General features: G+C 39.8%; 1 protein-coding gene across 14 annotated transcripts in view; it reads right to left on the reverse strand.

Moving 5' to 3' along the window:
• BCAS3 (BCAS3 microtubule associated cell migration factor) overlaps window positions 1-27,625 on the reverse strand; it is a 364,136-nt gene that overhangs the window by 170,506 nt on the left and 166,005 nt on the right. For 12 of the 14 annotated variants that reach the window (XM_065694921.1, XM_065694920.1, XM_065694922.1 and 9 more), the window contains 3 exons: window positions 24,677-24,777; window positions 20,967-21,163; window positions 19,579-19,676 (listed from right to left, as the gene is read on the reverse strand). In XM_065694921.1, the coding sequence (XP_065550993.1) occupies window positions 19,579-19,676; window positions 20,967-21,163; window positions 24,677-24,777 (396 nt within the window). Of the gene's footprint in view, window positions 1-17,617; window positions 17,675-18,082; window positions 18,246-19,578; window positions 19,677-20,966; window positions 21,164-24,676; window positions 24,778-27,625 lie in introns of those variants that run through there. The other 2 variants (XM_065694919.1, XM_065694912.1) reach the window with 2 other exon arrangements.

A 27,625-nucleotide genomic window follows, 5' to 3' on the forward strand; every position in this document is an offset into this window, starting at 1 on the left:
TCCGGAACTGTCTTAGGAAGTACTATAATGGTTACCAAATTTTTGGGAACTGCCTTAGCTTTTCTGAGCTAAACATATGTTTAGTACAGGCAGCATCCACCATCACCACTTGACCTTGTGGCAGCCTTCGAGTTGCTGATTTTTCTTTCTCCCTTTTTTTCCCCCCCTTGAAAAAACAAGAAAACTTTTACCAGATAACACATGATGTAAATGCAAAATTATGTTGTGACATGACTGCAAACATGCTGTTTTCCAGATGTCTGACGAGACAGTAAAGAAACAGCAGAAAGAAGGGTCAACAGTTTCCGTCAGAGACTCTGCTGGGTTCCACATGAAAAAAACCCCAAACCCCAACATTCAGATCTCATAAATTCGAGGGACTCTGTGCAGCTGTCAAGCTATTTAGACTTTAGAAATAAAATGCAAGGTTCCTCTGTCATCTGCCAAATTTCACTCCATCAATAGGTGGTTAAAACATGTTTGACTGTTAACATTCTACAAATTTCCTAAAACCATTATTACTTCAAATGAAAGGGACTGCCTGGGAATCACTGCTCCTGGTAGAAGCCGAGGTAAGCATCCTCTGTGTGCTCAAAAATACACATCTCCCCTGAACCACACAAAACCAAAACTTTGCAGGAGAAAACAATCAAAACGAACTGGACAAAGAGATGAAAGAAAATAGTAGCTACCAGGCACTTCCCCTTATCCCCACCACGGCAAGAATGACCAATACTATTGCCACAAGGAATATCAGCTTTTATTTGTCATCATTAATCCCCTGGCTGGTGTCAGGACAGACAGATCGCCCTGTTGATCATGAATGCTGCTACCAGCACAGAGCTCAGGAGGCTGCAGAGAAGCAGACATGTTTGCATGAATCCATCAGGATCAGCAGGGCTGGAATTTCATTTCTTTCCAATTTTACTTCCTCTCTCAGGACACAAAGGTGCCCTTTTGGATGAGGCCATCAGAAGCTCTGACTATAAGACTATTCTTGAAATGCTTTTCTTTGGTCCCCTTTTCTACTTGAGCAAATTTTACTGAGTCCATCACTTGCGATAGGCTGGGTGATACATTTTACAGAAACAGGATGATTGACCTTGAATTTCTGCATGTTTGCACACAAGAAAACACAAACTGTAATTTACAGATAGCTCTGCCAAAATGGAAACTACGGTTTCAGACCAACTCCTTTGTTAGCGTGTGATCCATTCAGTGTAGGATCACTTCAAATCCCTTTTAAAGACATGTGGCTTAGTCCTACTCTGTGATGTTTACAAGGTCTCCTGCAGCTTCCTCACACAGCTAAGGGGAGTACCACCAGGTTCCTGCACTGAAACCAGCAAAGGAAGTACCACAGCCTGTGTGCAAACTTACATCCTGAAGGTTCTAGATGCAAGAAAACACACCTCATGAAGATGTCCTACACAAGAATATTGACTCGCATGGTCATAGTGAATTACGGTGAAAACAACACCACTGCAAACATTTTAACTTGAGACAGAGCTACTCCAAAACTGTTTCTTCTGTTCTAGTTGCACTAATCAATTCCCCTGCAGACAAACCCCAAGTCTACAATAAACTAATTCACTGCATTCAGCAGCAAGTAATAGCCAGTAGTTGGCAGCACGGTCCCTCTACCTCAGCCACAAGCCTTGGGGAAATCTCCCCTGGCTGGCAGAAAACTGCATCTAATGGTATGTTAAGAACATTTTTGTTCTCCGCAGTAATCAGGATAAAATGTTAGTGTGCTCTGCCTGCCTCCCTGTCACAGCAGGATACTCTTCTTTCAGGAAAGCCTGACAGAAAAGATGATCTGGATTTCCCGGTGTTACTGACTCAGTAAAATCCCTGGCTTGTTTTCTTCTGCATTATCACAGCATTAAAATATTGCACGAATTGAAATACACAATTTTATCTACAGTGAAGGAAATAATTCACTTGGTTGTGAAAGAGTTAATAAGGAAGAAAATCACACACAGTGCGTGTTAAAGGTTAGAGGAATAATCAGTCATTTGAAAAACACTACATAAACATTTTTCCGGATGCAATTTTCAGTCCAAGGATACATTTCCCAGTAGAAATCAGCAGCTAAAAAGGAAATCATTTAGTCTCCATAAGTGCCAAATTGTATCCTGATTTTTCCTGGTCTGGCTCGACTTTCAAAACTAGTGGTTCAACTTCTGCAATCTTTCACCCAATGACTATATAAACACATCCTTATAAGACAGACATAATCCTTGGGTGGGCCAATTTATGTTGGATTATGAAAATACTTAAAGTACAGAATCGTATAATGACTGTTGTCCTTTGGTTTTCACTAAACGGAAAAAAACCCCTCTAACACAGACATTCTACACGGTTTCAAAAGGTGATCCGCGACATTCTTCTTTTGCAACTGTGTCAACATCTCTTGAAAGTAATTAGGTACCACTAAATTTATTATTAGTTATCACAAGCTCTATTTTAATGACACCTAATGTGACACGTATCTATTTTGAGCTTTCACATGCAGAAAAAGAACACGAACCCCTGGCAAACCGTCTGTACAGCAACGTGGTGAGTTACCGCCCAGCGCGAGCGCACGCTGCACCGCACGATTGGAGTGAATTAAGTTGTTACACACACCAGCCAGAAAAACAATTCTCACTCAGAAATACTTTGGCTACTCTCTGTTTGGTTAAAGGTTATATAAATAGTAGCTTTACAAAGGATAAAACAATCTCCATACAAAGCAACCAAATTCATTTGTAATTTATTGCTGGCTGATGCACACATACACATACCCATCTATAAATGTATACTCGCAAAAAATTATCTGTTCCTCACATTTATACTTTCAGCAATGTCATGAAGAAACAATGGAAACTTTTATTCTTCATGGAAAGGTAAATTCTGTTTTTTCGCTTCCCTCTGAAACTCTAGAGTTTTTACAGGCAACTACAAAAGACAGCGTGCTAAAGCCAACAGTATCCTATCTTCAACACTTACCATGTGGTGGAAGAGAACTTTCCTTTTCCTCCAATGTATAAAGTTATGTGAAAGAAGACATTTTTCTAGTCTACAGAGAGTAAAGAATAAATTATAGTGATAAGATCTGGAAAAGTTTGGTTGGAAGTTAAGAGATTTTCACATCTGTGTCTACACATCCACGTCTTGGGAATAATGTATCTTGAGTACCAGTCACATAAAAATGCAAGAAATTGTTCCTCTCTCAAACGTAGCAAAACCATTCATTGTACTTATGTCTACGCTTTGACTAGTAGCTTACAACAGGGATCTGAGCTTGCAAACTCAAAATTTTCCCCTAATTTAAAATACTATTTAATGTGTGTATGCATTAAAAAATACATACATACTAACATACACACAATTTAATTCACCGTGACATTATTCCCTCTTTGAGCCTGAATAAGTTAATTTATTCATGCTGTTCGAACATGAACTGAGTGATACTGCAGTCATTCTGCACGTAATTCCACAACGAGCCTGATTTATATCCCTGAAGTCAATGACCATCTTTTCCTCAGTTTCTTAGGGCTTTGGATTCACCTCCACTACTTTTCCAGGTGGATTCTCATGTTATGTTATGAACAACAGTCCAATCTCATGTCAACAACATCTGAGAAATTACTCCTCTTTTATTTAAATGAAAGTGGTAACGGTACAGCCTTTCATAAACCTCCTAGAGACTCGTGCAGAACATGTGCACACACCATACAACAGGAATACAAGAAAGTGTACTGATTGCAATGCTTTCCTGAAGCTTTCTGTGCCAGCTCAAGGTCAGAGAACGACTGGGAAAAAAAACCAAAACCCAAGATGTGCAGCCTAACCCTTGTATAACACTGCCTTCTTTTATAATGCAGCTACTCAGAGAACATAAACACAACATACACCTTAACACACCATTCCCTAGTTTCACTCCCATGAAACTAAATGAAACAGAACGAAATAATTAAACCATTAACTCTAACACCTTCTTTCTGGTTGCCTCATATAAGGTATGATCTATTTCACTGGAAAATTACATTAGGAACCCCTCATTCATAGAATGATAATAATACAAAAAAGCATATTCCACGAAACAGTGAAGAGCAACCACACACGATACACAGCAAGGACTCAAGTGCCATTGGGTGCAAGTATCTCAGATGCCCACATTATCCTACTTTTTGACAGGACAAAGCATTCAGATTCAATAGGGCAGAATTGCACCAGATACACTCAGAAAGCCCCAGCACCTCTTTGAACCATAAAAGAAGAGATTTTGTTAAAAATCAAGAATTTCTGGTTGACATATTTCGCGTTCCTTTCTGATTTAAAACACCCTGCCATGAAAGCTACCATTATTCAGAAGTGAAGAAAGAAAAGGGAATTTGCCCCATTTCTCCCCACTCCTCACTTTGCTATTGTCCCCCGTATCTATTTCCAGGAAGCCATATTCATTAGGGTTAATCTGCCTACTAAATGAATAAACAAAGGATTTCTCTGTCACTGAGAGGCCAGGTGAGCCGATATCATCTTCTAACACAGAAAATCATCCGCACAAATACAGCGCAGGAAATTACCTGCTGCAATCCCACACCTGGGATCATTTGGCAAGTAGCTTAGAAATGTTGAGTAGATGACTGAAATCAAACTAATTATGTTGGGTTTTTCTAATGCAGATCTTCCATCAGCAGTAAAAAGGTCTCAAATGTCTTGGCTTACTACACTTACCAGTATTTCAGAAAAGTTCCTCATATGAGAATGTGACACGGGTTTGTATAATCACAGCACGCTGCTTACTTACTAATGACAATCAACTACGGCTGCCTCCAGCAACACCTGCGCTGCTGTGCACTGCAACAACATAAAAGTTTACAAATTGTTGTTGAAAGAATCTAATGAAAGATACAGAGAAAAGAACCTAATTGAGCTGCAAGAAGTACTGATGTAACTACAGCACCTATTATGATAGTCTAAACCTATGCAGGATTTCCTCGCACAGTCCTAACCAAGCGCTGCTGGTTTGCACACTTCTGGCAGACACCATGGAAGACGCAGAGCTTCAGTAATGTCCTGTGTGTTCTGAGCTGCCACCTGAAGGATGAGCTGCTTGTGTAGAAGCAAATATTGAGAGATACGAAGAGAGGTTGGGAGTAATTACCACAAAACATGAACATTACATAGGAACAAGCATTCAAAAGCTCAGATGCAAGTGTGTAAACCTTGCCCATGTTACAGCATAGGAGGAGCCTACACAGGATTGAGAACTACAGAAAATGGTGTGACAAAGGAGAAAGATGTGCTCAGCAGTTGTGATTGGGACCAGGGGAGACGAGATAACTTTGGGTATCACGGGAACAAGAATGGGAGAGGTCAGGACTCGGGAAAAGAAAGGAGTCACACCTGGATAGAACACATTGGCATGAAACCCAAAGTTCACAGTTTGGCAATGCTGTGGAGGAAGAAAGGCCAGGATTTGAAGCTGGCCTGGATGAACGGTGCTCCCAGAGCTACAGAGCAAAAGGCTCCCTTCCCTCCCGCAAACACGGATCCTTTTTGATGTTCCTTATACAGCGAGCAAGAAGAGATAAATTAAAATTGAGAACCTAGAGAGGTCTTTGATCCTATTGCCTGGAAATATGTATAAGAATATTTTCTCCAGACGTACTTTTGCTATATATGGAAACCAAATGCTGACTAATCATATAAACCTTATGGTGCCTAAGCACAGCTGTAATCTGCAGCAGAACACTATCACAACGGCAAAGGAAAATGTGGAAAACTAAGAAGTTAGCTGTGGTGCTGAGAAAGACGTGAAAATGGGTGATCAAAGGCACTGGAGGCCAGATTAGACAAGAGGGAGAGTTTCTAGCTGGTTAGCTTTTAAGACACAAGTGACATATTTATGACTTATTCTTGTATTACTGAACTTTAACAGTCCAAGCAATGATTATCCATTTTCCAAGTTTATAGAAAAATGATACTATAGGAGACCTGCTGACTCAGGACAATGGTAATAGGATACATAAGTCTGAATTTTGGTTTATTGGTTTATAGATAGTAACATTTCTGAGTAAAATAACCTCAGGATAAGCCTCTACAATGTTACTATTTTTTCTTTAAATCACTTATTTTGTGACATTTGTTCAGATCATCTTCCTTTAGGATACATTACTCAACCTGAGTGACCACAGCAATGTGAAAATCCAGTAGTTTTTGCACAGTGTGAATTGGAAGTCCATGTCACACTATCTTGGTTACACTGATCATGTGAGGAACATCTCACCAAGATACCACTGGAACCTGATCACCATACATCTGCTTTCCGGTGGTGTATTAAAGATACCACCTAAGTTCCAGATAATTACTACAGGTAATAGTTGTTTATTGTGAAATTTGAGAATTAGACAATATGGAATACAGGGCATCCCAGTCCGTGTTTATTACTGGAGTTCATTTTTTACTGAATTCCCAGTACAAGCAATGGGAGAACTATAAATTCAACAAACAGCATCAGTTCTTGCTTTTCACTTCTCTTAAAGTGCCCATCAGGATGGCATACCTAACTAGTGCTTTCAATAGGTGTTAAAAATGCCTTCACTGTAATGCAGTAAATGCATTATGAACAGGCAAAGGCAAGTGGCTATAGTTTAGAAGCACAAAGGTGAGATAATGGCCTTCCACATCACTGAACTGTCACCCTCGTTTAGCATAAAGCATGGCATCTGGAGATTTCAAATCATACAGCCGTTTAAAAATATATAGAATGTTAAATTAAATGACAAACATGGGACATGTCACCTTTTAGAAGCAGAAATGTAAAACCAAAGCATATGTTCTTCAACTGTATTTGCTTCAGGATCAGCAATATTTTTGTAACCTCATTAGTTTCTTGACTTGGTTTTAAACACCAAAGGATGGATATACAAATAAGTTAGAGGTCCTCCATGTGATATCCTCAATTACAAGTCAATCTTTACTAGCAAAATAAATGAAGAACTCTGGGTTTAACTCTTACAAAGAGTCTGGAAGGTGGAGACCACAAGGAAGCATTTCTGTGGGCTGTTAGGATGAAAGTCACTCTGTATTTTGAGCTCTGAATTGAAGAGGCATGTATAAATATCTAACTTTCAAATCTACTTCTACAAACAAATTCTGTGGCCTCTACGCGTGCCGAACTCCCACTGACAACCCCAGAAGTCCCAGGTGGTTAGCACACAGAAATGGGTCCAGATTCAGCACCCCTGATCCAGGAGGATGTCTGCATGTGGTTTATCTGTCCCTGCATGGCATGGAGCCCAAGCTAATAAACTGTAGCTGGCTCCATACAGATCCTGCTCAGGTCTTGGCAGCGTTGTCTTGTCACAGTTACGGTGGGCAAGGGCAAGTGCCGCGCTGAGACCTCCAGGCAGCTCCGAAGAGAGCCAGCCCATGGGTGGCACAGCCAGGGCCAAGGAGAAGGTGACAAACTCCTGGAGCATCTCTTAGCTATGTCTGCACAGTGCTTCTACTCTTTCCTCCATAGCCCAGCTCCCCCACTCCCTTGCACATGGAGAGCAGGCTGTGAGTACACCTACACCTGCATTAGAGACTGCTACCCCTCATCTGACATATCACTGCGCTTCTGTCACATTACATCACTTTAGAACACACATTCAACACTTCATGGCATGCACAATCTTTCACTGAAGGGTTATTAAAAGACTATAACTAGGCCAATAAAGTTGAGTTTTATTTGTCCCCTCATAGCAATGGGGAAGTAGTGCCTGCTGATGACATTAAACAACACATCATACCCACAATGCAAATTCTTTTTCAGCTACCTGCTATAAAAGTTAAAAGTTGGTGATTTAACACACAGAAGGGTAATGCTGAAAAGTACTTAGGTTAAAGCATTATATCAGGTAGAACTGGTGTTCCTCCACTGTACCCTCCACACCCTCTATGGAAAAGGATGTTGAGGTATACTTAACACTGCTTCACAATCAATAACTAATAGTCTCACTGAGCCCTGATATGGAGCACCTTTAAACACACTGAATCATAGATTCAATACATATACACGTATAATATAACAATATAGCTTCAACATGGTTGCACATTCTCCTGAGGGCCTGCTTCAACAGGGATGGATTCTCTGCCCTTCCAGGCACTGTAGGGCTAGCACAAACTGATGACAGTATAACTGTTATTTCCTACAAGCCAGATTCCCAAAGTTTCAGTCAGATGTTTCACTGGAGAGAAAGGAAAAAGCATCAGCAAAAGTCTGAAATGAAACCATGAAACAGTGAAGCACTGTTGCAGTTTAGCTTATTGCATATGAAAGTTTAAACTTTGCTTTCAACATCGGTTTTCCAAACATGCTGCTATTCACTGTAATATAGGTTAAAAATAAGAGAAAGCAAAGATGAAATGTAAATGATTTAAATGCACACATATGTTCTTTTGTAAAATGCATAATGCATCTGCAAGGTTTTTCTTCATATTTTGGACACAAATCAAGGGGGAAATGGTTCACTTATGATACAGTGAATTTTTTATCTAACTTTAGTGGTAAAGTGTACTTCCATGTAAGCATTTCACTGTATACTGTTTGCTGCTGCTGGTTTTGTTTTGGTTTTTTTAAGCTTAAATAGGAATACCACAACCAAAAACACTAACACAAGAGTATTTCTTTTCTTCTCTAAATTCTTCCAGGGCAACTTTGTTTGTTAAAATAAGCCACTAGCAACACAAACAACCTTCTGGATGATCTATGAGCATTTACGACATTTGACATTCAATCACAAATACGTTTTCAGAATGTTATGCTTACTTTGAAAATATATTTTAAGTGATGGTCAAACAGTGAGTTTTTACAAAGCACACAGTGATTTGCTCAGCAGTCACACTGTAAACAAAATAGGCGAAGGTCCAAAGAGGTACAGTTTCAATTAATGCAAATTCAGTTAATGGAAATTGTCCTGATAGCAAAGAGCAAGCACGTTCTTTACTATAACAGTACCTTCTACTGCTTTTTTGTATCAAGGCAAAAATACGTATGCACTATCTTTCTAGAGGCCTCCTTTCCTGGAGCAGTATAGTCATCTCCTAACATTAAACGAGGCTATGGATTACAGTTTCCAGTTCCTGTACTGCATTTCTCACATCAATGGCACCGTAACTTGGAGCAAAGGAAAAGTAACGCAAAAGACAAAGACAGAGCCAGCTACCAAAACTAATGCTCAAACCCAACCAGATACTCACAAGCGTTTGGCCTCTGTGCCAAAGCCTAGCAAATTCTCCGAATTACCCAGAAATACAGGTGGGTTGTACGCAGCCAGGGCCAGCTGCATCTGGGACCAAAGCCCAGGCAAGCGAGCACGCATAGGTCCTGCTCTCGGAGCAGATGTGAGCTCGAGGGAAAGCAGCTGTGCTGGACGCCCCTATAGGTATTGTGCACAGCGCACCCGGCACAAGAGGCACAAATGGTTGCCCGCTGTTGCTGGAAGGGAATATCATGCAAGGGAGACTTGGTAAGCCTGGGATCTCAGAAGAGGAGGGCCTGCACCCCACTTGACCTGGGAACACGGGATTTTTGATGGGACTATTACAATCACAGAGCTTATAAAATATATCTGGAAAGGCTTTTGTGCTGATTTTGGGATAGCATACGAAGGCTCCAGGAATCTACTCCGAGGCCTTAAATCTGTGGCCAAACTCCAGCAAAACCCATATGTTAGTCATATTACCACCTTTTTCTTTTGCCTGTTTTTGCTGCATTTTAAAGGCCCACGCCCTGTGCAGTGAACGAAAGACAGCCTTGGGGCAGCAGAGGCTCATACACCACTTCTCGTACCTGGAGAAATCCTGTGCTAATGATGCTAATAATCCCAAGCCTGTTTTCTGTAATTTACTGACTGTGACCTGCTTGTTTTCACCTTTACAAGGGGCATAGCACCAGAAGGTTTATGTACACGAAGCACTTGGCTTTATGTGCTCCCTCTAAGACTCTGCATTCCTTTTTGGAAGGAGGTGAGCCCCAGGCAGGCTGTCCTCAGCAGCGGTCAAGGCTGTAACAGATCTCCCCTTTGCAGAGCTCCCACAGCTGGAGGCACTGCCAGCAACTCTGTGCTTACATGTGAGGAGGAAGGTGACAAACGGGCTCCTTTCACCCCCATTTACGGGATCATCCCATGCACTGGCTGCTTTCTGCAGCCACTGCTGGCTGGCACCAGCTTTGGGTTTTTGCAGCACTCCACCCATAGCTAGAGTACTTACCAACACCCAATTTGGCTTTGGTTGTAATAAGAAGTGAAAGTTAAAAGCAATGCAAGCAGCAGATAAAACACTGCTAAAAACTGGCTGGGATGGTGCCAGGGATGGAGTCCAAGGCAGGGGGAGGAGCCAAGGCGACTGCAGGCCAATAGGTATTTCACAGAATTGGATAATTAAGAAAACCAAAATATTTTCCATCTGGTTTTTTACCCCTTACGTCACGGAGGCAATCAGGTATATACAACCAAGTACCAACAGGCTATATTTCAACTTGGATATAAATATTTATTTCCAGTAGAGAACATCCTTAGTTCAGCAAAGAGAAGTCAGGCTGAGGAGGCTGTGATTATAACACTCTCAAAGTATTAAACTTCAAGTCCACATGGATCAAGTGCCTGGCTAATTTATCATGCCAAATAGCTCAGTTTTATACAGTATATACCTGAACACGGAGCTCTGCTCACTCGTCCTGCTCACTGGATGCTTTCAGGATTCAGCTGAACGGGGCGCTGGGACATCTAGCCTAGGTCATACTTTGCCTAGAAAGGTTGGATCAGATGATACTTCAAGTCCCTTCCAAACTGGTATTCCATGATTCTACGATCCGTATTACAATCTAAGGAACAACAGCTAAAACCTGCCCATTCTGGAGGAACAATGTTGAAAAAAGATGTATATGCTGATATTACATTAAAAAAACACCCACATGTGAAGACTGATGCTCTTGTTTAAAGCTCTTTCAGTACAGATCCAAATACTGTCTCTGTGGAAACACTAAGTGTCAAACATTTCATTATTAAAGTATTATCCACAAAACAATATATTATCTGTAGTATAAGGAAATACAAGTGAGAAGAAAATTAGCAACTCATATCGAAAATAATTTCTGGTATGACACTGTGGCCAACTCGCACTTTGCATAGCTTAGAGCAGTAAACCAGCAGCTTAGCAACTCCTTATTCAGTTTCTCCTTCCTTTTTGCGTAAAGTGTTCTGGTTTAAAATGCAGCACAATTATCACACTACCGTGAAAAAAGCAAAAATTACAAACAAGCCAGCACATTTATTTTTAAAAGCTATTCTTGCCATCTAATGAAAAGAGGAATAAAAAAAAAAATAATTAGGATTTACTATGCTGGAGAGGGACTCTTCATCAGGGACTTCAGTGATAGGACAAGGGGTGATGGGTTGAAACTGAAACAGGGGAAGTTTACGTTAGACATAAGGAAGAAGTTCGTTACTGTGAGGGTAGTGATGTCCTGGCACAGGGTGCCCAAGGAAGTGATAAATGCTCCATCCCTGGCAGTGTTCAAGACCAGGCTGGACAGACCCTTGGGTAACACAGTCCAGTGGGAGGTGTCCCTGTCCATGGCAGGGGGGTTGGAACTAGATGATCTTAAGGTCCCTTCCAAACCTAACTATTCTATGATTCAATGAAACTAGGAGACCTTGCTTAGCAGCTGCTGCACCACTTCCAGCTGTCCTTGAGTGACCAAACCCAAAAAACATTCTTGGAGGTGGCTTAATGCCCAGTTTTATACCTACAGATTTAATTGCTCTAAAGAAGCCATCACAACCTGCAGTATTCAGGCAGCTGCTGTGCTCTAGGGACATGGACATCAAGTCTCTATAGGTATTTTACAGGCAGGAGGAAGCTGAAAGACAAGAGGAAGAGTCTGCAGAGCCTTGAGGACAAGGTTTGATGTTCTGGAACAGTTTCTGAAAGCAGGGGAGGAAAAGTTGGAGGGGTCTCAAGAGGACCAGAACCAGTAAGCAATCCTGATGATAAAAACCTGGCATCTGACAGAGACTACAGTCCAAAGGGGAGGAGATACTCTTGAAACAAGAAATAATGAAGCATACTTAGGGGTTTTTCAAAGCAAACATGGAAAACAGTGAGCAAATGCTTTGAAGTGTAGCCTAATTTACTGAAATCATAAAAAAAAAAAAAAAAAGAATGTCTCTATTATGAACTGAAAAACTTTCTAAATGAAAGCTTTCCCTGAAACAAAACTGACTCCAAAATTAATTTGCAGATGGATGTTCAAATACTCTCAATTTGCACATCTAATACTGTTTAAAGAACATTTTAAACAGTCTAGATTATTGAGTTTAGAACATATTAAAAGCTTATAAAAATATCACGATTTGTAGAACTCCTTTAAGCACTGTATAAAAAGAGCAGAAATGCCAGTGAACAGCCTCTTTGCAAATACTGTACCGTGTGTTATTTCTGTGCAAACTATGAAAACACAAGTACAGACACTGAGGTTTCTGGATCTCTTGCAAGTTTAACAGTAGCTAGGAGCTCTTAGATCTCAAGCTATAATAAATATTGTATCCTACAGGAGCCCATCGGGAATCTCAGCTCATGTGTTGTTCCATAGAAGATTGTGGTGTCAGATATGATTAGAATCAACACTTTCCACTTATTCGAGGCTTTAAAGCTACCTTCACAGAACATTAACAGCTGTTAATGAAAGACAATTAGGGGATATATAAGGCAATCTTCTATTCAGAAAGAATTTGTGCTTGCTACCAATAAGCAAAATACCTATTATGTATTTTGGACTTTTTCCTGATAAATAAATACAAGGTATTTACAGGCTTGCGCCAAACCACACTCTAGCATGCCGCTATTTTTCAGCTGATGAACCATTATATGAACTGAAGGTGGCTTCCCCAACTGAAAGTTAGTGTGTAACACTTAAGCAATAAGACACTCCAGTGTCTGTATTAATGGATCACTGGTACAGGCATCAAGCAGGTTGTGTGACATGAGAACAACTGTCTGAGCACCAGCAGCCCGCACCACTGACCATTAACATGGCCCCTACAGGCCTGGCTGCAACTTAGCTTTGTATGTGAAGAAAAACCCTATTGTACTTGGTTATTATGTTGATTAGGTCACAGTTATGCTTTCACCTACCTATGATCCCAATATGGAAATTGCTGGGTTTCTTGTTTGTCAAAATTCCCCGTGAACCATCAAAAAAGTCACACTAGCAAGATGACCAAGGCCATGAGCCTTTAGGGGATTAAGCACCTTGAGTAACTCAAGCTGCTTACAGTCAAATTCCACCTAACACAGCAGTGTTTACGAATTGTCAAATTCAGATTTTTACTTGCATCAATTTGCACCACTTTTTTAAAAACTGATACACACTTATGTGTCAAAGCACAACCACCTCAGAAGAGATTAACTACTTCAAGTCCTACGAGCCTCCTCAGCTAAACCAAAGGCAAACCGCGATAAGAAGTAAGTCTCTGCTGTCACTAGCAGGGTTAACAGCTGGCCCACATCACTACACCATGCTGTACAGTGAGCTCCCATCTCTAGAACTGACAGTCTAACCCACTCACAACCACCAGAGAGAGGCAAAAATAAATCAGTACATAATGATTCTGCTGCCCTTCAGTCACTCTTCCCATACTCGTCCGCTCTCCAGCATACTTCTGCTTACAGAAAACACCCACCAGTGTTTCAAGACATTAATATTACCCCATGTATCCCTGCAGCTGAGTCTTTTCCCAAGCCAGGCAATGATCCAGCAGCAAGTGCCCAGTCAGTAGTGTCAGGTCATTTTAATTCCTCTTCACATCTCCATAGTCTATAGGGCATAGCTGTTTCTAGATGTAATCATGTATACTGCACTGGCATCTTGGAGCCTGCTGAAGTCAGTTCTGTCTTAAGGCTCTCTCCAAAAATCATCAGATAACATTTTCTCAAATTAGATGAAATACATCAAGTCAAAAAAATACTAACAACCAGAATTTTGTCTGAAGCAGCTCAGGCACACACAGGCATTTAGCAGGAGAGATGAATAGGACAGAGAGAGCATGAGTGTGTGCAAGTGTGCGCTACTGCACCGAGGACACAAAAGTACCTTTCCACATGCTACCACTGTTCTAGGTATAATACAGAAAATGGTTTTCAAACAAGTAACATAAGTGTTCTAAATAAGTATTAGCAGAATTGGCTTATAAGTTACTCCAGAAAGGAACTGGAACTTAAACTACGTTTTAAAGCCAAGACAATGCAGAAGGACAAAACAAGCAGTGCTGGATGCATATTTTTGCTGTTACTGAACTGGTGATGCCCTCTAAGAACGGCTTGTTATATGCCCATTATTAAAACCTCTCAATTGCTGTGAAGCACAGACCAAGGGCCAAATCTCTTCCTTGGCTTCAGAGCTCAGCATTATACTCGGAGTTTCTGAGTGCAATCTCTATCTGCAACAACAAACTACCTTTATACCATCCAGGTAATTACAGGTTCAGGTCAAGGACTCCAGACCATATTGATTACATCTCTCTGCAGCAAGGACCCTCCAGTGCTGGCCGGCTCCTCTCAAGCACAGCAGCTCAAGTATCCGTGACGCCAGGACTCGCTGGGCCCTATCAGTGCCCGTAACGGGAAACCGGCAACCACTCAGGCCTGTCAGTTATTGCCTGTGGCAGTAAGGACAGCCTGGGAATTCATAATGTTGGTGACTTCATCTGCCAGCTGCATTCACACATCTTTACTACCTGAATAAGTGATCTCCACTACTCCAAGGCAGCACTTTCTGGTGTACAGCATTTGGGAATAAATATTTGATTGTGCATACAACAGAAAAGAGCTCAGATGGTTTAAGGTGTGACAGCAGAAGTGTTTATTAAATTCCAAGTGAGAGCAATGCTGGACAGTAAAAATTTGTCCCGTGGTCCCTATCTCACAGGTGTGGTGAGGAACAATAACAGAGCTTTCACAGGCAGAGAGGAGGGAGGGAGGCAAATCCCCTCCACCACAAAAACTAAGTCAATTCTTCTGTTCACCAAACCCTCTTCAGGAAACAAGCTGTGTCCAGGACCAGCCAGTTGCATGAAAAGGAAGGGAAATTACAAGCCAATTTTAAGTGGGCATTGATTGAAGTGACCAGAACAGAGCTTAATATTGTCAGAGTTCCATATAACACTAACAACAAATCTTTACTAAAAGATGATGTTTGCATCCCTAAGTAGCAAAGCTCATGCCAGGTTTCAGAGAACATAAAGGTTCTCCCCACCCCACACATAATCAAAGAAGAAAAAAAAATGCTCAGGATCCTTTTCTTCTATGATTTGATATTATTAATATTATTTATTAAAATCCTTCCCACCCGAAATCCTGCATTTATCCTAAGCAAGAAAGAAACAAGAGATCTCCTCCAAGCAGGAAAGGAAAAGGTTCGTGCAAACCAGATCAGCCTGCTTCATCAGCGTTCTCCTACTCTGCTCTCAATGCAACAAAATCATTACTTGAATGATGAGGAAGTGTCAAAAAACCTCTTTGCATGAGGGAATAAACAAGGTTTTCATAAACACACACACACAGATGCACACTTTTTTTAACTGAGCAGGACTGAATTAACAGCTCTGACTGAGCATACCTGAGTACTGGCAGCCTTCACCACATTTGTTCCAGTTTAAGGAAACACTTGCCCTTACAGACTCACTGCAGCTGTGCGATCACATTCACTGTGATCAGGAACTGCTGTGAAATCCCTTCTCTAGAGGTTTTCCATTTCTGAAAGTCCAGAGCTGATGTCCCATACAAACATCCAAACCCTCCCACACCCTTCAATTTCTTCATTATTTATTACTAGTAGAGTTCTACCAGGTGTGATTTTTCAGGTATGTAACATATTTGACACACATAAAATCACCCACAGGTCACAGTATCAAAAATCAGGAAGGTGCCTGGGAGCGCTTGTCCAGCTGATGCTTGTATTTTCTAGGTGAGTCTCCATCATTCTGCAGCTACCCTCAGCTAGCTGGAAATTGTATCTAAGGCTCATCACATCAAAGAAAGGGACAGCATTCAATGAATACAGGTAATGTAAAGTCTTCTGAAATAGAGCCAAATCATTCAGCAACAAACACTTCTTTTGTTGCAGTTCAGATTTCTATCTCAGGGTTGGCTGGTTTGGTTGTGTAGCAGCATCTCCTGCAGACAAGGCACTTGTAAGGTTTCTCTTTCATCTCTGGTGTCTAATAAAGTCTTAAACATAACCTGACTTACTAAGACCCCACTGTTGTTAAACCCAATGCAACGAGCCAGTAGGCTCAGCACTTCTTCAAGGAGGCCAGACACAGGCACACAAGCACATACGCCTGCTTGCTACACACAGTGTGCACTTACTATGTGTACAGTAATGGTTATTTCGCTGCTTTTTTATTAATGGCTTCACGTTTCATAAAGATTTAAACTCAGTGTTGTCCCTTTAACATTTCTAATTGTCAATCTGGAACAGCATCTGGAATTCCAGTGCATTTAATCCTTAAGGGTATATTCTATGATGCATATGACTAATATGTGTGCATTGAGGGACAAATGTCCAGTAGCTTTAGGTGACTACATTTTGCAAATTTCTCTTAGAAATTTCATTAAAGAACAAAAACAAGCAACCAAAGCCACACACCAAAAAACCCCCAAACAACCCAGGGACTAATATCTTCGGATAATTTTAAGTTGAGATAACCATATTGAAATATGCATTTTTTCATTTACCCTAGTAATCTTTGCAGATGTGACCATCCACCTTGAAAATGCCATTGCAAAGTTTCATTATTAATAGCAGCATTAAAGTGTTTTGTGCTTTTTGAATGACGAGTTTTGCAAATGATCTTGGGAGAGAATATTGACATTAGTGTACCACAGCTCTACAGACATGTGAAAATCACAATTAAAACACCTACACAAAGTTCTTGTTAAATGTGACAACAGAGTTGTCACCAACAGGGGAGAAGGACGGAAGCTATCAAGGATAGCAGAAGAATAATGGAAGATGGTAAACATGTACTTGCAATCCCTTGATAGGAAGAACAAACGATGGAGTTAGATAAGAAGAGGCGCCACGCTGGTTGTATCTCTAAGCAACAGGCAATCAAACAGCCAGATAAGCATCTTCATAAAGTGCAACAGACTCGAATGCATGGGTCATAACTGAAGAATCACTTCCTGGTTCAGCTTAGGCAGTAAAAATTTATGACCTACTTAAAAATCCTTCAAACCTAAAAATGTATTTTCTAATAGATTTGTTTTCCATAAAGAATGTAAGCCATTTAGGGCATGCCTTGGTAATAGCAGGAAATGAGAATACTTACAGTAGTGGACGAGAACACAGAAAAAAGCAATGTTGTACATGAACTGCATTTACAATAAAACTTTTAGATTCAGAGCTGAGTTTAATATAATTTTCTGCACATCTCAAAGGTGGGAGGAGAAGAAAGTCAGCATAAAATATCCTGCTCGCCTTGCAGGGCTCTGCCACAAGAGTAGCACGAGATCTCAAAAAACAGCACGTTTTTCCTTTGTGCCTTCTTTCCTCTGTAGCAGAACTCACAGCCCTACTCCATCACACGTAATCTGGAATATCTACCCTAATTTGTGCCAATAATTCCTGCATGGGAAAGAATGGGGATCAGACAATTCAAAAATTGCACATAGATGGTAAAGTCCCTGAATCAAAAATCAATTCAAATCCAAACTGTCTGGCAGTGAAGTTAAATAAAATACTATCAGCATATCCCTAACAAAATCCATGTATTGTTTGTAAGAAACTTATGAGGTGTTATAACAAAACTGAGTCACTGCTATACAGTAAATATATTTTCAGTGTCATAACCATGTACACAATTGACTTTGGCAATTTTAATATGGACACACATGTTAAAGGCATTACCAACAGAGCTTCATCACATTCACATGAGCCATTTCACATTAAGGCACATCCACACTTGAGCACAGCTTGTTTAGCATAGAAGAGGTACAGCCCTATGGGGTTCATTGTTTCTCTTGTAGATGGACTAGCACAGTTTTAGAGTGGGTTATGGTTACAGAGTGCTTGTATCTCAGCATTATTACACATCCCTGAAATAGGTAATGGCACTGCTCCATTCAGACACAAGAGGAAAGGAAACCCAACACTGATAACCCAGCTATCTCCATCTGTATCAGCTGGCACAGGCACACTGAAAGTGAAGAACAGCTAATCACTGAATCTGCAGCATGAGCTACACAGACAGAAGCACTCTTATGATTCAAGCTTGTAACCTTTTAGGGCTAATAGGCATAGATGAACCAGTAAAAACAAACCAACCAACCTGATGCATTTGTTTGCTTCTGAATCATACCATTATTTTCAAAATTACTTTGTCACGTAGTAAAACAAAATTCCCTTTAAATAACCAGCATCAGATGCTGGTCTAAGCTCTACGTGAATTCATTTAACAAGTTTTAGAGATCTGAAATGGAATTTATAATGACAATCTTCAATATTCAAAGCAAATGTAGTTATTATTGAACTCAGTTATAAACACATCTAAGAAATATCCTGGAATACCCAAATAAATTAATTTGTCAACAATGCAGTATCTTGGACTCAGAATTTATATCAACAGCAAACAGTCTGGAAGAGGAGCTTTTATTTTAAGTCTCTTTAAAACAACTTTCAGAAACCAGTTTCTGTGTGTGTTACAGTCTCTTTTTATAGTTTAACCTAAATCCAATCAGCAATCTCCAGGGATTTTCAAATCACTAAAGATTAAAATCCTCTCTGACTTGACTGTTTGACTAATGCTGTGTGTTCAATAATTCTACTTGTGAGAGATATTATTTGACAAAATCCTGCTGTGTGGAGACATCAGAGGCTATACAGCTGCACCAGAATATAAAGCTCTGCTGTTCTTGTTTCTTTACAAAGACTATACCCCACCACTGAGAAAAAAAGAAGAAAACTTTATAGTACATATATTACTATGTTGATATTAACATAACCATTGTAGTATTAAATTTACATGCCCTTTTAGAGCAAAGTAGTGAAAATGTGCCTATTACACAAACATTAGATAAACTATCCTGTTGTCTTGACTGTTCACAGAAATCAATTACATTTATGATTACATTTCAATGAAAGCTATTTTATAAATGAGATGGAACTGTAATATTCTATGCTTTAGGCATTCATTAATAAAAGCATTTCAGTGTTAGTAGTTGCAAATGTTCTGCTTTTTAGTTTAGGCAGTTTTTAGAATTCTCTAGCTCATGTTAAACTTCATGTAAATATTGTGTTCAGATCTTACCACCATGCTGTGACTTCACATTTGAGTGGTAAGAGGCGGAAAAAAATTCATCATTATGGTAGCTTTCATTAAGTATTTGTATAAGACAGCACTTACCCTACTGTGTAGCTGCAAATCATGATATTCTTTTAAGTATATGGCAATAGTTAGTAAACATGTTACCAGACAAAAAAAGACAAGGTTGATGAATATCAAAGAAAACATGAAATCAACATGTTTCTACCTGAGGTAGCATCAATCACTGTTGAACCTCCTCTGCGATCAGAAACTGGACGTGGTGACCCCGGCATGCTAACAGGTTCTGACCGAACTGGCTGAATCCTAAATAACAAGTTATAGTTACCACTTGTGTCATTGCTCATAAGGGCTGTAATTAAATCACAAACCTGAATCAGCTCGACCAATTAAGCAAGTACTTATTTTTAAATCAACCAACTGTTGAAAATTTGTGTTTTTCTTTGCTTTGTGGAGCCAAGACCTGCATAATCCATCTAGAGACAGACTGAGACTCTACACAAAATGAATATCCTCAAACTGTGTCTGGGCTAGAGCTCTCAGAAAACCTCAAAGGCAGAAGCTCAGCCTATCCAAATGGGCCTCTATCACTCTCCTGAACAGCAGCATTTTTTTTGTCAGTTTAGGAGAGAAGACATTTGCAATTGTCTGTCCTTTTTGTGACAGATATTTATATTATTTTAAATTTCTGCTTTCTTTCTGCATATGTATATATATATACAATAAAAAAATTATGTATTTGACAGTCATATCTTTACTTGCGGGAGCAATTACATGCAAGGAGAAATCACACATTTCAAAATCATGTATTTTCAGTCCAAGGACAATCTGCCCAGTTTTAATGGGATTAGTCATATTACCCATCTCTCGTTTTACTCATAAGAGTTTCAGACAGAGTCCAAAACTAAGTCCACACCACAGAACTCTGGACTTCAAATCACATGCTCAGTCAGAAGCATGGAAACTCGTTAAATCCTGAGTTACTGACAGGACACAGAAACACATGGTGCATAAAGCACTTCTACAAAAATCACTAGCTCTCCGTAAATATAAGCCCATATTCACCTTCCTTCCCTTTCCTAGGTCACTCCCTGCCCCCAATTCCAAATCAGGTAACGTCCAAAAGAAGATGAATTAAATACATGAAAAAGAAGTACAAGGGAAGAAGCAAAGGAAAGGGGAAAAAAACAGGGACAGGAAAAACATTCCAGAAGTTCACTTATTGTTCCAACACACTGACCGCTTCACATTCAGCATCTGAATCTATGGCATAAAGCTCCCACTCATGTCTGAGAAAATGAATTTATTAAGTCATGCAGAAACTGTGAAAGCCAAGATGATGCTGAACAAGGCACCAGAAGACTTTGTACTGTCTTTCACTGTCATTTACCCAAGAAGAGGCAGTAGAAAGGAATCTGAGCTGCTTGGCCTGGGTGAATTTTTATTGTTGTTGAGTCACACACACTTTTAAGACTTTCATCTGGACAAGACTGATGAAAACTATTACACGTTCTACACAGATGGCCTCATTTAAGCATGAGGCAAGTTATTCACACAACAAATGTGAAGCAGCCTGGAAATTGGTTTTGTTTTTACCTGAGACTGTTGAGATCAAGATCATCTGTATCGAAGTCCAGAAGAGGCTGCGGGGTATCGCTTGGACCATGCGACTGCAGCACTGAAGAACTGGATGAGATGACGGTAGTTTGGCCTGAGGGATGGATTGTTTTGAACTGGAACTGTGGGCCCATCCACAGGCGTCGATGAGGCCCAGTGTGAGTCACTATTTCAACCTGGGGAAAGAAAATATAGGGAAATGCTTAATACAAAACTGCAACTTGATAGAATGAATGGTTCCTTCAGTACATTGAATCACCAGAATCCTGTTGTTCTCAAACAAAAAAGAGTGTTTTGCGCCATCAGTTTGGAGGAATGTCTAACGGGAAAATTCAGAATGTCTTTGCTAGAGATGGGATGCTCCAGCCAAAGCCAAGAGCTTTTTGCAGAGCCGTGAAAGCGCATGAACCACCAGCCTGAGAACACTGCATCCCAGCTCTTAAACTGTTCCGAAGATGAACACTGCACCCAGGCTATCACTTCACCTGATCCTGCTCTTCCTGCCCTTGCCATTATGAAATACGTGCCACTAAAAAGCTACCCTGGTGGTGCAACAAACAGGGGAGCACACTTCTGCCTGCATCTGCACAGAGCAGACCAAGGAACAGGAAGTCTACCTCCCCCAGATGACCTCAATCCTGACCAGGTCAAGGGATGCACTTTTTCAAAGCAAACTGTTACAGCTTCGTTACAGCTGCTTTCTAAAAGTTCACACATTAAACAGCACTGCTTCACATGTACATAGGTGTGAACTGTGTTTCAAATCAAAGCTCCTAATTACTGTTGGCATATCTGAGGATACCAGTGGCAGAGACCATCTTGCTGGGAAGCTGCAGGACCTGAAGCAGAAAGCAATGTGAAGTGCTTTATGAGACACCGAACAGCCCCAGTAACTCTTGTTAGTATGCAGATGTGATATAACATGTATGTGCAACACATGGGTTTAGACGGGCAGCTACACACATGCATATATATTAATTTAACTAACATTCTAACACTTAAAAGAGTGTTTGCTTGCAATGAACAACCACACATATATAATAGGTGGACACAATATATTTACTGTATGTACATTGATGTGTAGATACACAGAAGCTTCACAGTTCCATGCCTACTTCCAAAATACAGAACACAGGTGGTGTGTCTAACAAACAATAACTTCAAGAATTCATATTTTCTCCCAGTGAGAGCCTATAGATGAACTTCCAATTATTTCAGTCAATGAAGCATCCAAAGTATTTTAAAAATATCTTTTCACACTGATAACTATAAACCTGAGGTATATAAATTCTGGCAAACTCTTAAGTAAGTCAACTATAGGAATGCAAACCACCATGAAAATTAAAGATGGTGACATTGCTGGAAATGTATATGATCAGGACAAAGTGGGCCATGTAAATTAAAGGGTAACCTAAACATGTAATACAGTCTGAAAAATCAAAAAGAGCCTTTAAGTATCAGAAAAAGGAAATATGAAATGGAAATAATTAAGCTCTGCTGAACTCACAATTTTAAGATGACAAAACTAGACTCCTGAATCCCTACTGATTTCTGCTAAAACAGTGATCAGCTTCACAGCAAAAACTCAGTTTAGTGAGGAAATTAATAAAAATATATTTTTGTATATAGATGACACAGATATATACTATTAGTGATCCTTACCTCTTTAAGAAGCAATTTTAAACACCAGATAATGTTGTTTAGGCTCTCTGCTAACGGAAGGCATCAAATGCACAGCCTATTTAGCACTGTTTCCATCTTTGCATTTATCTTAGTGTAACTCAGACTGACTGTAGACATTTCAGAGGCAAGTAGCTTTTATGTAGCAGTGTAAATTAGGCCACAGATAAAGTAATCTGTATATTTTAAGCTTGAAACCATCAGTGTCACAGAGCCGAGAGGTAAACAGATGCCTTTGCAATTTTACTGAGGCTACGGCCAGATGTTCCTATTCACTCTCCCGTTGTGTGCAGGACAAACATATTGTATCTACTTCACACTGACAGCACACATTACCCACTGTTCTAATTGAAAAGTTGAAGTGAAGGGCGATGTTTTTTCACTGCATGCTGTTACTGTTGATAACAACACTTTAATTTTGAAAAACATACTTGCACTTTAGGTTTAATCTGAAGTGGCTTGTGCAGAGAATGCTAGCATCTTCGTGCTCGGAAGAGCTATCAGCACTCTCTTCACTCAGAAAAATTAAACATTCTGGAAGCATTCTTTGAATTATCTGTGTTCTGTGACATCACTTGGAGGTTCTTTTTTTCTCATAAATATATTTACTCTTCTAGAGGGATAGATGTGATGAAGTTCAAGAAGTTTTAAGCTGCTTTGCATTTTACATCTTCCAAGAATTAGTAATAAACCAACCCCCTAATGTATATTTACCTTACTGTGTCTTTCCTGATGCTGCACACTGCACCAGAAAGTCACCAGATCAGTAAAATAAAGTAAACTACCCATAGAGTACTGGAAAGGGCAGGCAGAAAACCACAAGTGAAACCTTGGCCTCAGTGAGCTCAGTGATAAAATTCCTGTTGACTGCACTGATTGAGTAGTTTCACCATCTTTATGCTCTGACTAGAGAAAGCATATGCAAAGAGATATCAATGTGCAGCCATAGCTGAAAACTCAGGCCAGTAAGTGGATTCACACGAACAGATTCCCCAGTGAATGCCACTTCTGGACCGGTCCATGTGGAAACCTAACTTCTCATTTTAGGAAAATGCTGTGTATGATTTATTCACCAGTGGGAGAAGCAAATCACATCCATGAATATTTCATATTTATGCCATACACCCCAGCAACACATTTTATGCATCACTCCCATAAAAACACTGTTCATAAACCAAAGGAAACCCACCTAATTTGTCAGGATGAATTTCATGTATCAGGTAGCCTGTAATTGAACTGGTAAATCCAGAGCACTTGTAAATTTTATTTATTTATTTAACTCTAACCTTTTCCTACTAACAGGAACTAATCCTCAGTGTATTATTCATGACCTACATTCTTAAACTGAAATTATGTTTTGAGCCAAACACTCAAGTATGTACCAAGTTCTTAAAGAGAAGTTTCACTGACTGAAACAAAGAAAGAATTGATAAGACTACAAAAATTTAACCTCATAGAAAAGTATCCTACCAGGCATGACCATTTTAAAGCACTATATATATTTGTACATAGCTATAACTCCCAGGAATTATCATCAGGAAATGCAGTAGCTGATAACCAGAAAAAGAAGGAAGTGAACCAGTTCATTTACCATTTTAATGTTAAACTGCAGTAAGCCTAGCACAGGTCACAAGTGAAAAGGCATATCCATTTTGCCGAGCCAACTTCCTTTATCCATGTTTGCAAATGACCATGTCAAAGAAGAAGGAAGAGAAGTAACTTTCTCTTGCCAAGTGAAACTTCCTACTTCACCCTGAACTTCCCAAGGACGTATGCCAGTAACGATGGAAGCTTTATTTCATTTTTAATATAGCTTGTATAGTTTGTATAAAATGGAAAGACCATCAAATTCATACCATGTTAATTCAGGGCTGAGGTCAGTTTTGCACACAGCAATACCCATGGCCTGCTGGAAGCTTACTTTCTGTTTTGAGAAAAGTTGTGGATTTTACTTCCAGTGGATACTATTACAGTTTCACTACTGAACTGGAACGCCTGTGAAAGCATACCTGTGAGAGCCACTCCTCATCCTCCTGCCCACTGTGGTCAGATGCTAAGCTGTCGTATGACTCATGTCGAGTGATCGGTCCAGGGCTCCCGGGTGGAACCACTGAAAGAAACCAGAAAACTGAAAAATCAGATTTACTGTTAAATGCTTTTTTTTTTTAAAAAAAAAGCTTTTTCAGTGAGTTATTGGTACAGCACTGTATGTATTTTCCTAAATCTGTGACAATATGTTGGAGCACTGAAACAGATCAAATATTGACATCAAAAGTGATGAAAAGATTTCTGTTCTTTGACTTGAATGTATACATACAGCCACTATGACAACCCAGTTGGCTCTTCTTTTAACCTGAACTACCCAATAAACATACAGAACAGCCCAATACAGATGACAACCATCTGCCTTGAGGAATTTAACACTGAGAAACGCTGCTGTCAGTGATGTAAGTCTTTTCTACAGACTTTGCAGAATGTGAACTGTGCTAAAGTGAGCTGACAAAAGCTATCCCGAGGCACTGGTCCATGTACTGACTTTGAACACAAAGTACTTTCAAGACTTCATGAACTATTATTCTCAGTTCAACGTTAATGTTGATAATTAAAATCTGCTAGACAAACAACTTGAATTTTAGGATTTCACTGTTTTGCAATTTAATCAGAAGTGCTTATCATCTTAGTGTCACCTTTTAAGTGCAGGAGTAACATACTAAGAATTCATAAGAAAGTACAGTTTGATGTTTAATTTGCTACACAGATTAAATACTGAGATCATTTCACTGGACTGTAAAATACCAGCAATTCTGTATTTGAGGTTTGCAGTGCATTGCAGTAATACTGTATCACAGTTTTGGACAGATCAGAAAGGACACTTTTTTCAGCTGCAGGTGACACTGATCACTAGAAAGATGCATCAGTTCAAGCCAAGGGAGAAATTCATCAGTGGCTACTAAACAAAACAGTCCAGACACAACCTCCAAGAATCACAGAATCATAGAATAGTTAGGGTTGGAAAGGACCTTAAGATCATCAAGTTCATAACCTCCAAACTCCTGGACAATGGGGACTCTGCTTCCAGGCATTACCTGAGGTCTGAGGCTGGGTCATCTTTTGGTTTGACTCAACATCAGCTCTGCCCACAGTGCCCACCATCAAACCTTTTACTGACAGTATTGTGAGAATCTCACATTACTATTAACTGCTTAAATACCTACATCTCTGCTGTTTTCAGAAGACTGACGGAAATAAATAACCTCAATTCACAGAGGTTTTTTTGGTTTAGAATAAAACTAACTTAGTTCTGTTCATCTCGTCACTGCCATTATTCATCTTCATGTGGCCTCACTAGAACAGAAAGATGCAACTTCTTCAGCTCTGCAGATTGCATGATAGCCAAACCACTTTTAAAATGATTACCATACATACATCCAACTTTAGGGAAAATCACAATCTAGTGTTCCAACACTCCACAAAAAGAGAGAAAGAACTGTAGACTTATTGTAAAGAATAGCATTTCATGATGCCTGGTCCTTGAGACATTTAAATCTATTAGCAAAGCTTACAGTCTAGCTACTTTACAGCTGCAGCATTATGCTGCTCTAACTGAAACTTCCCACTTGAGAAAGCCGAAGGAGTTTAGAAGAAGCAAAATGCAAGAGCACCCCAAACAATACGACAGGAAGTATGTCTCATTTTCTTGTACCTGCTTACTGTCAGGGGCCTGCTGGAGCCCTGGAGTCAATACCAACAAACCATACCCACTTTGAGGGAAGAGTAGACACCACAAGAGCAAATTAAAAGAAGCAATTGCAAGAAGGGTATTTTTACTTTGGTAAAACAAGCGAGTTTTATGCTCTAGCACTAAGATGCTGTACAATCCTAAAATTAGAACCAAGATTTTTATATTAACATAATCTAAAAATGACTCAACATTTTTAAAATTGATTTTTAAAAACTGTATTATTACAGAGTTGACCTTTATGTGTCAAGTTTCCATCCACTACAAATTTTTACAGCCATGTTGTAAACCCCTAATAATAGGAGTTTATAATGGCAGCGCAGACACAACTGTGACCATAAATACAGAACGGCGCCTCTATAATATAAACAACACAGGGTTTTCATAAATCCATACACTATATGAAATACAGGATTTTCATCCTGTTTGTATAAGAGGGTATCTCAACCCAACCTCAGCTATGGAGCCATTTCTAACACCTCTGTATCACGGAATGTTTGTATTTGGAAACTGCCATGTATCAATTCAGTTCAGGGCCTGACTTATGAAAGAATTACTCAAAATGCTCTATATATTTGGACATATTCTTATAAAGCGCCAAGTTCTTCCCATGAGGTACTGCCATATTCACTGAAATAATTAGAATCTGTGCCTGTTTGTGTGTGCACATCCACACCTTGGCACCACAGGCATTATTTCAGCAGTATGTGTTCGTCAGTTTTTCAAGGTAACATAGAAACTACATTCATCTGCTTCATTACAACTGTGACAGATCTAATTCAATGACTTACGGATGTGTCTATACAGCCCATACCAAATTCCTATTAAGAAAATACACATACCTTCCTGGATTACAAACAGCTGAGGATTCACAGTAAACATCGAATATGAAACCATACACCCACACTTCTTCCTTACTGGTAAAGTTTGTATTTGAAACCAATGGAACAAACCCATTATTTTGACACGTTATGCTGTTGCCCTAACCTTCCCCGTATCTCCTGACTCCCCTGCAATAAATTCTACTGACTGCAGCAATGCTGGTTTCTGAGGGCACAGCTGATCAAGTGCAGGCTTTCCTGTTATTGAACTCCACTAACAAACTGTTCATGACTCTAGCAGATGTTTTTGCTTTCAAACCAACGGGAACTTTATGGACTGTTCTGAATTTTTTTTTTGTTCTTTCTATCCCAGGGGCAACTACTAGAGCTGTCAAGAT

Source organism: Lathamus discolor, chromosome 14, assembly GCF_037157495.1.
Source record: "Lathamus discolor isolate bLatDis1 chromosome 14, bLatDis1.hap1, whole genome shotgun sequence".
NCBI classification, from domain to species: domain Eukaryota; kingdom Metazoa; phylum Chordata; class Aves; order Psittaciformes; family Psittacidae; genus Lathamus; species Lathamus discolor.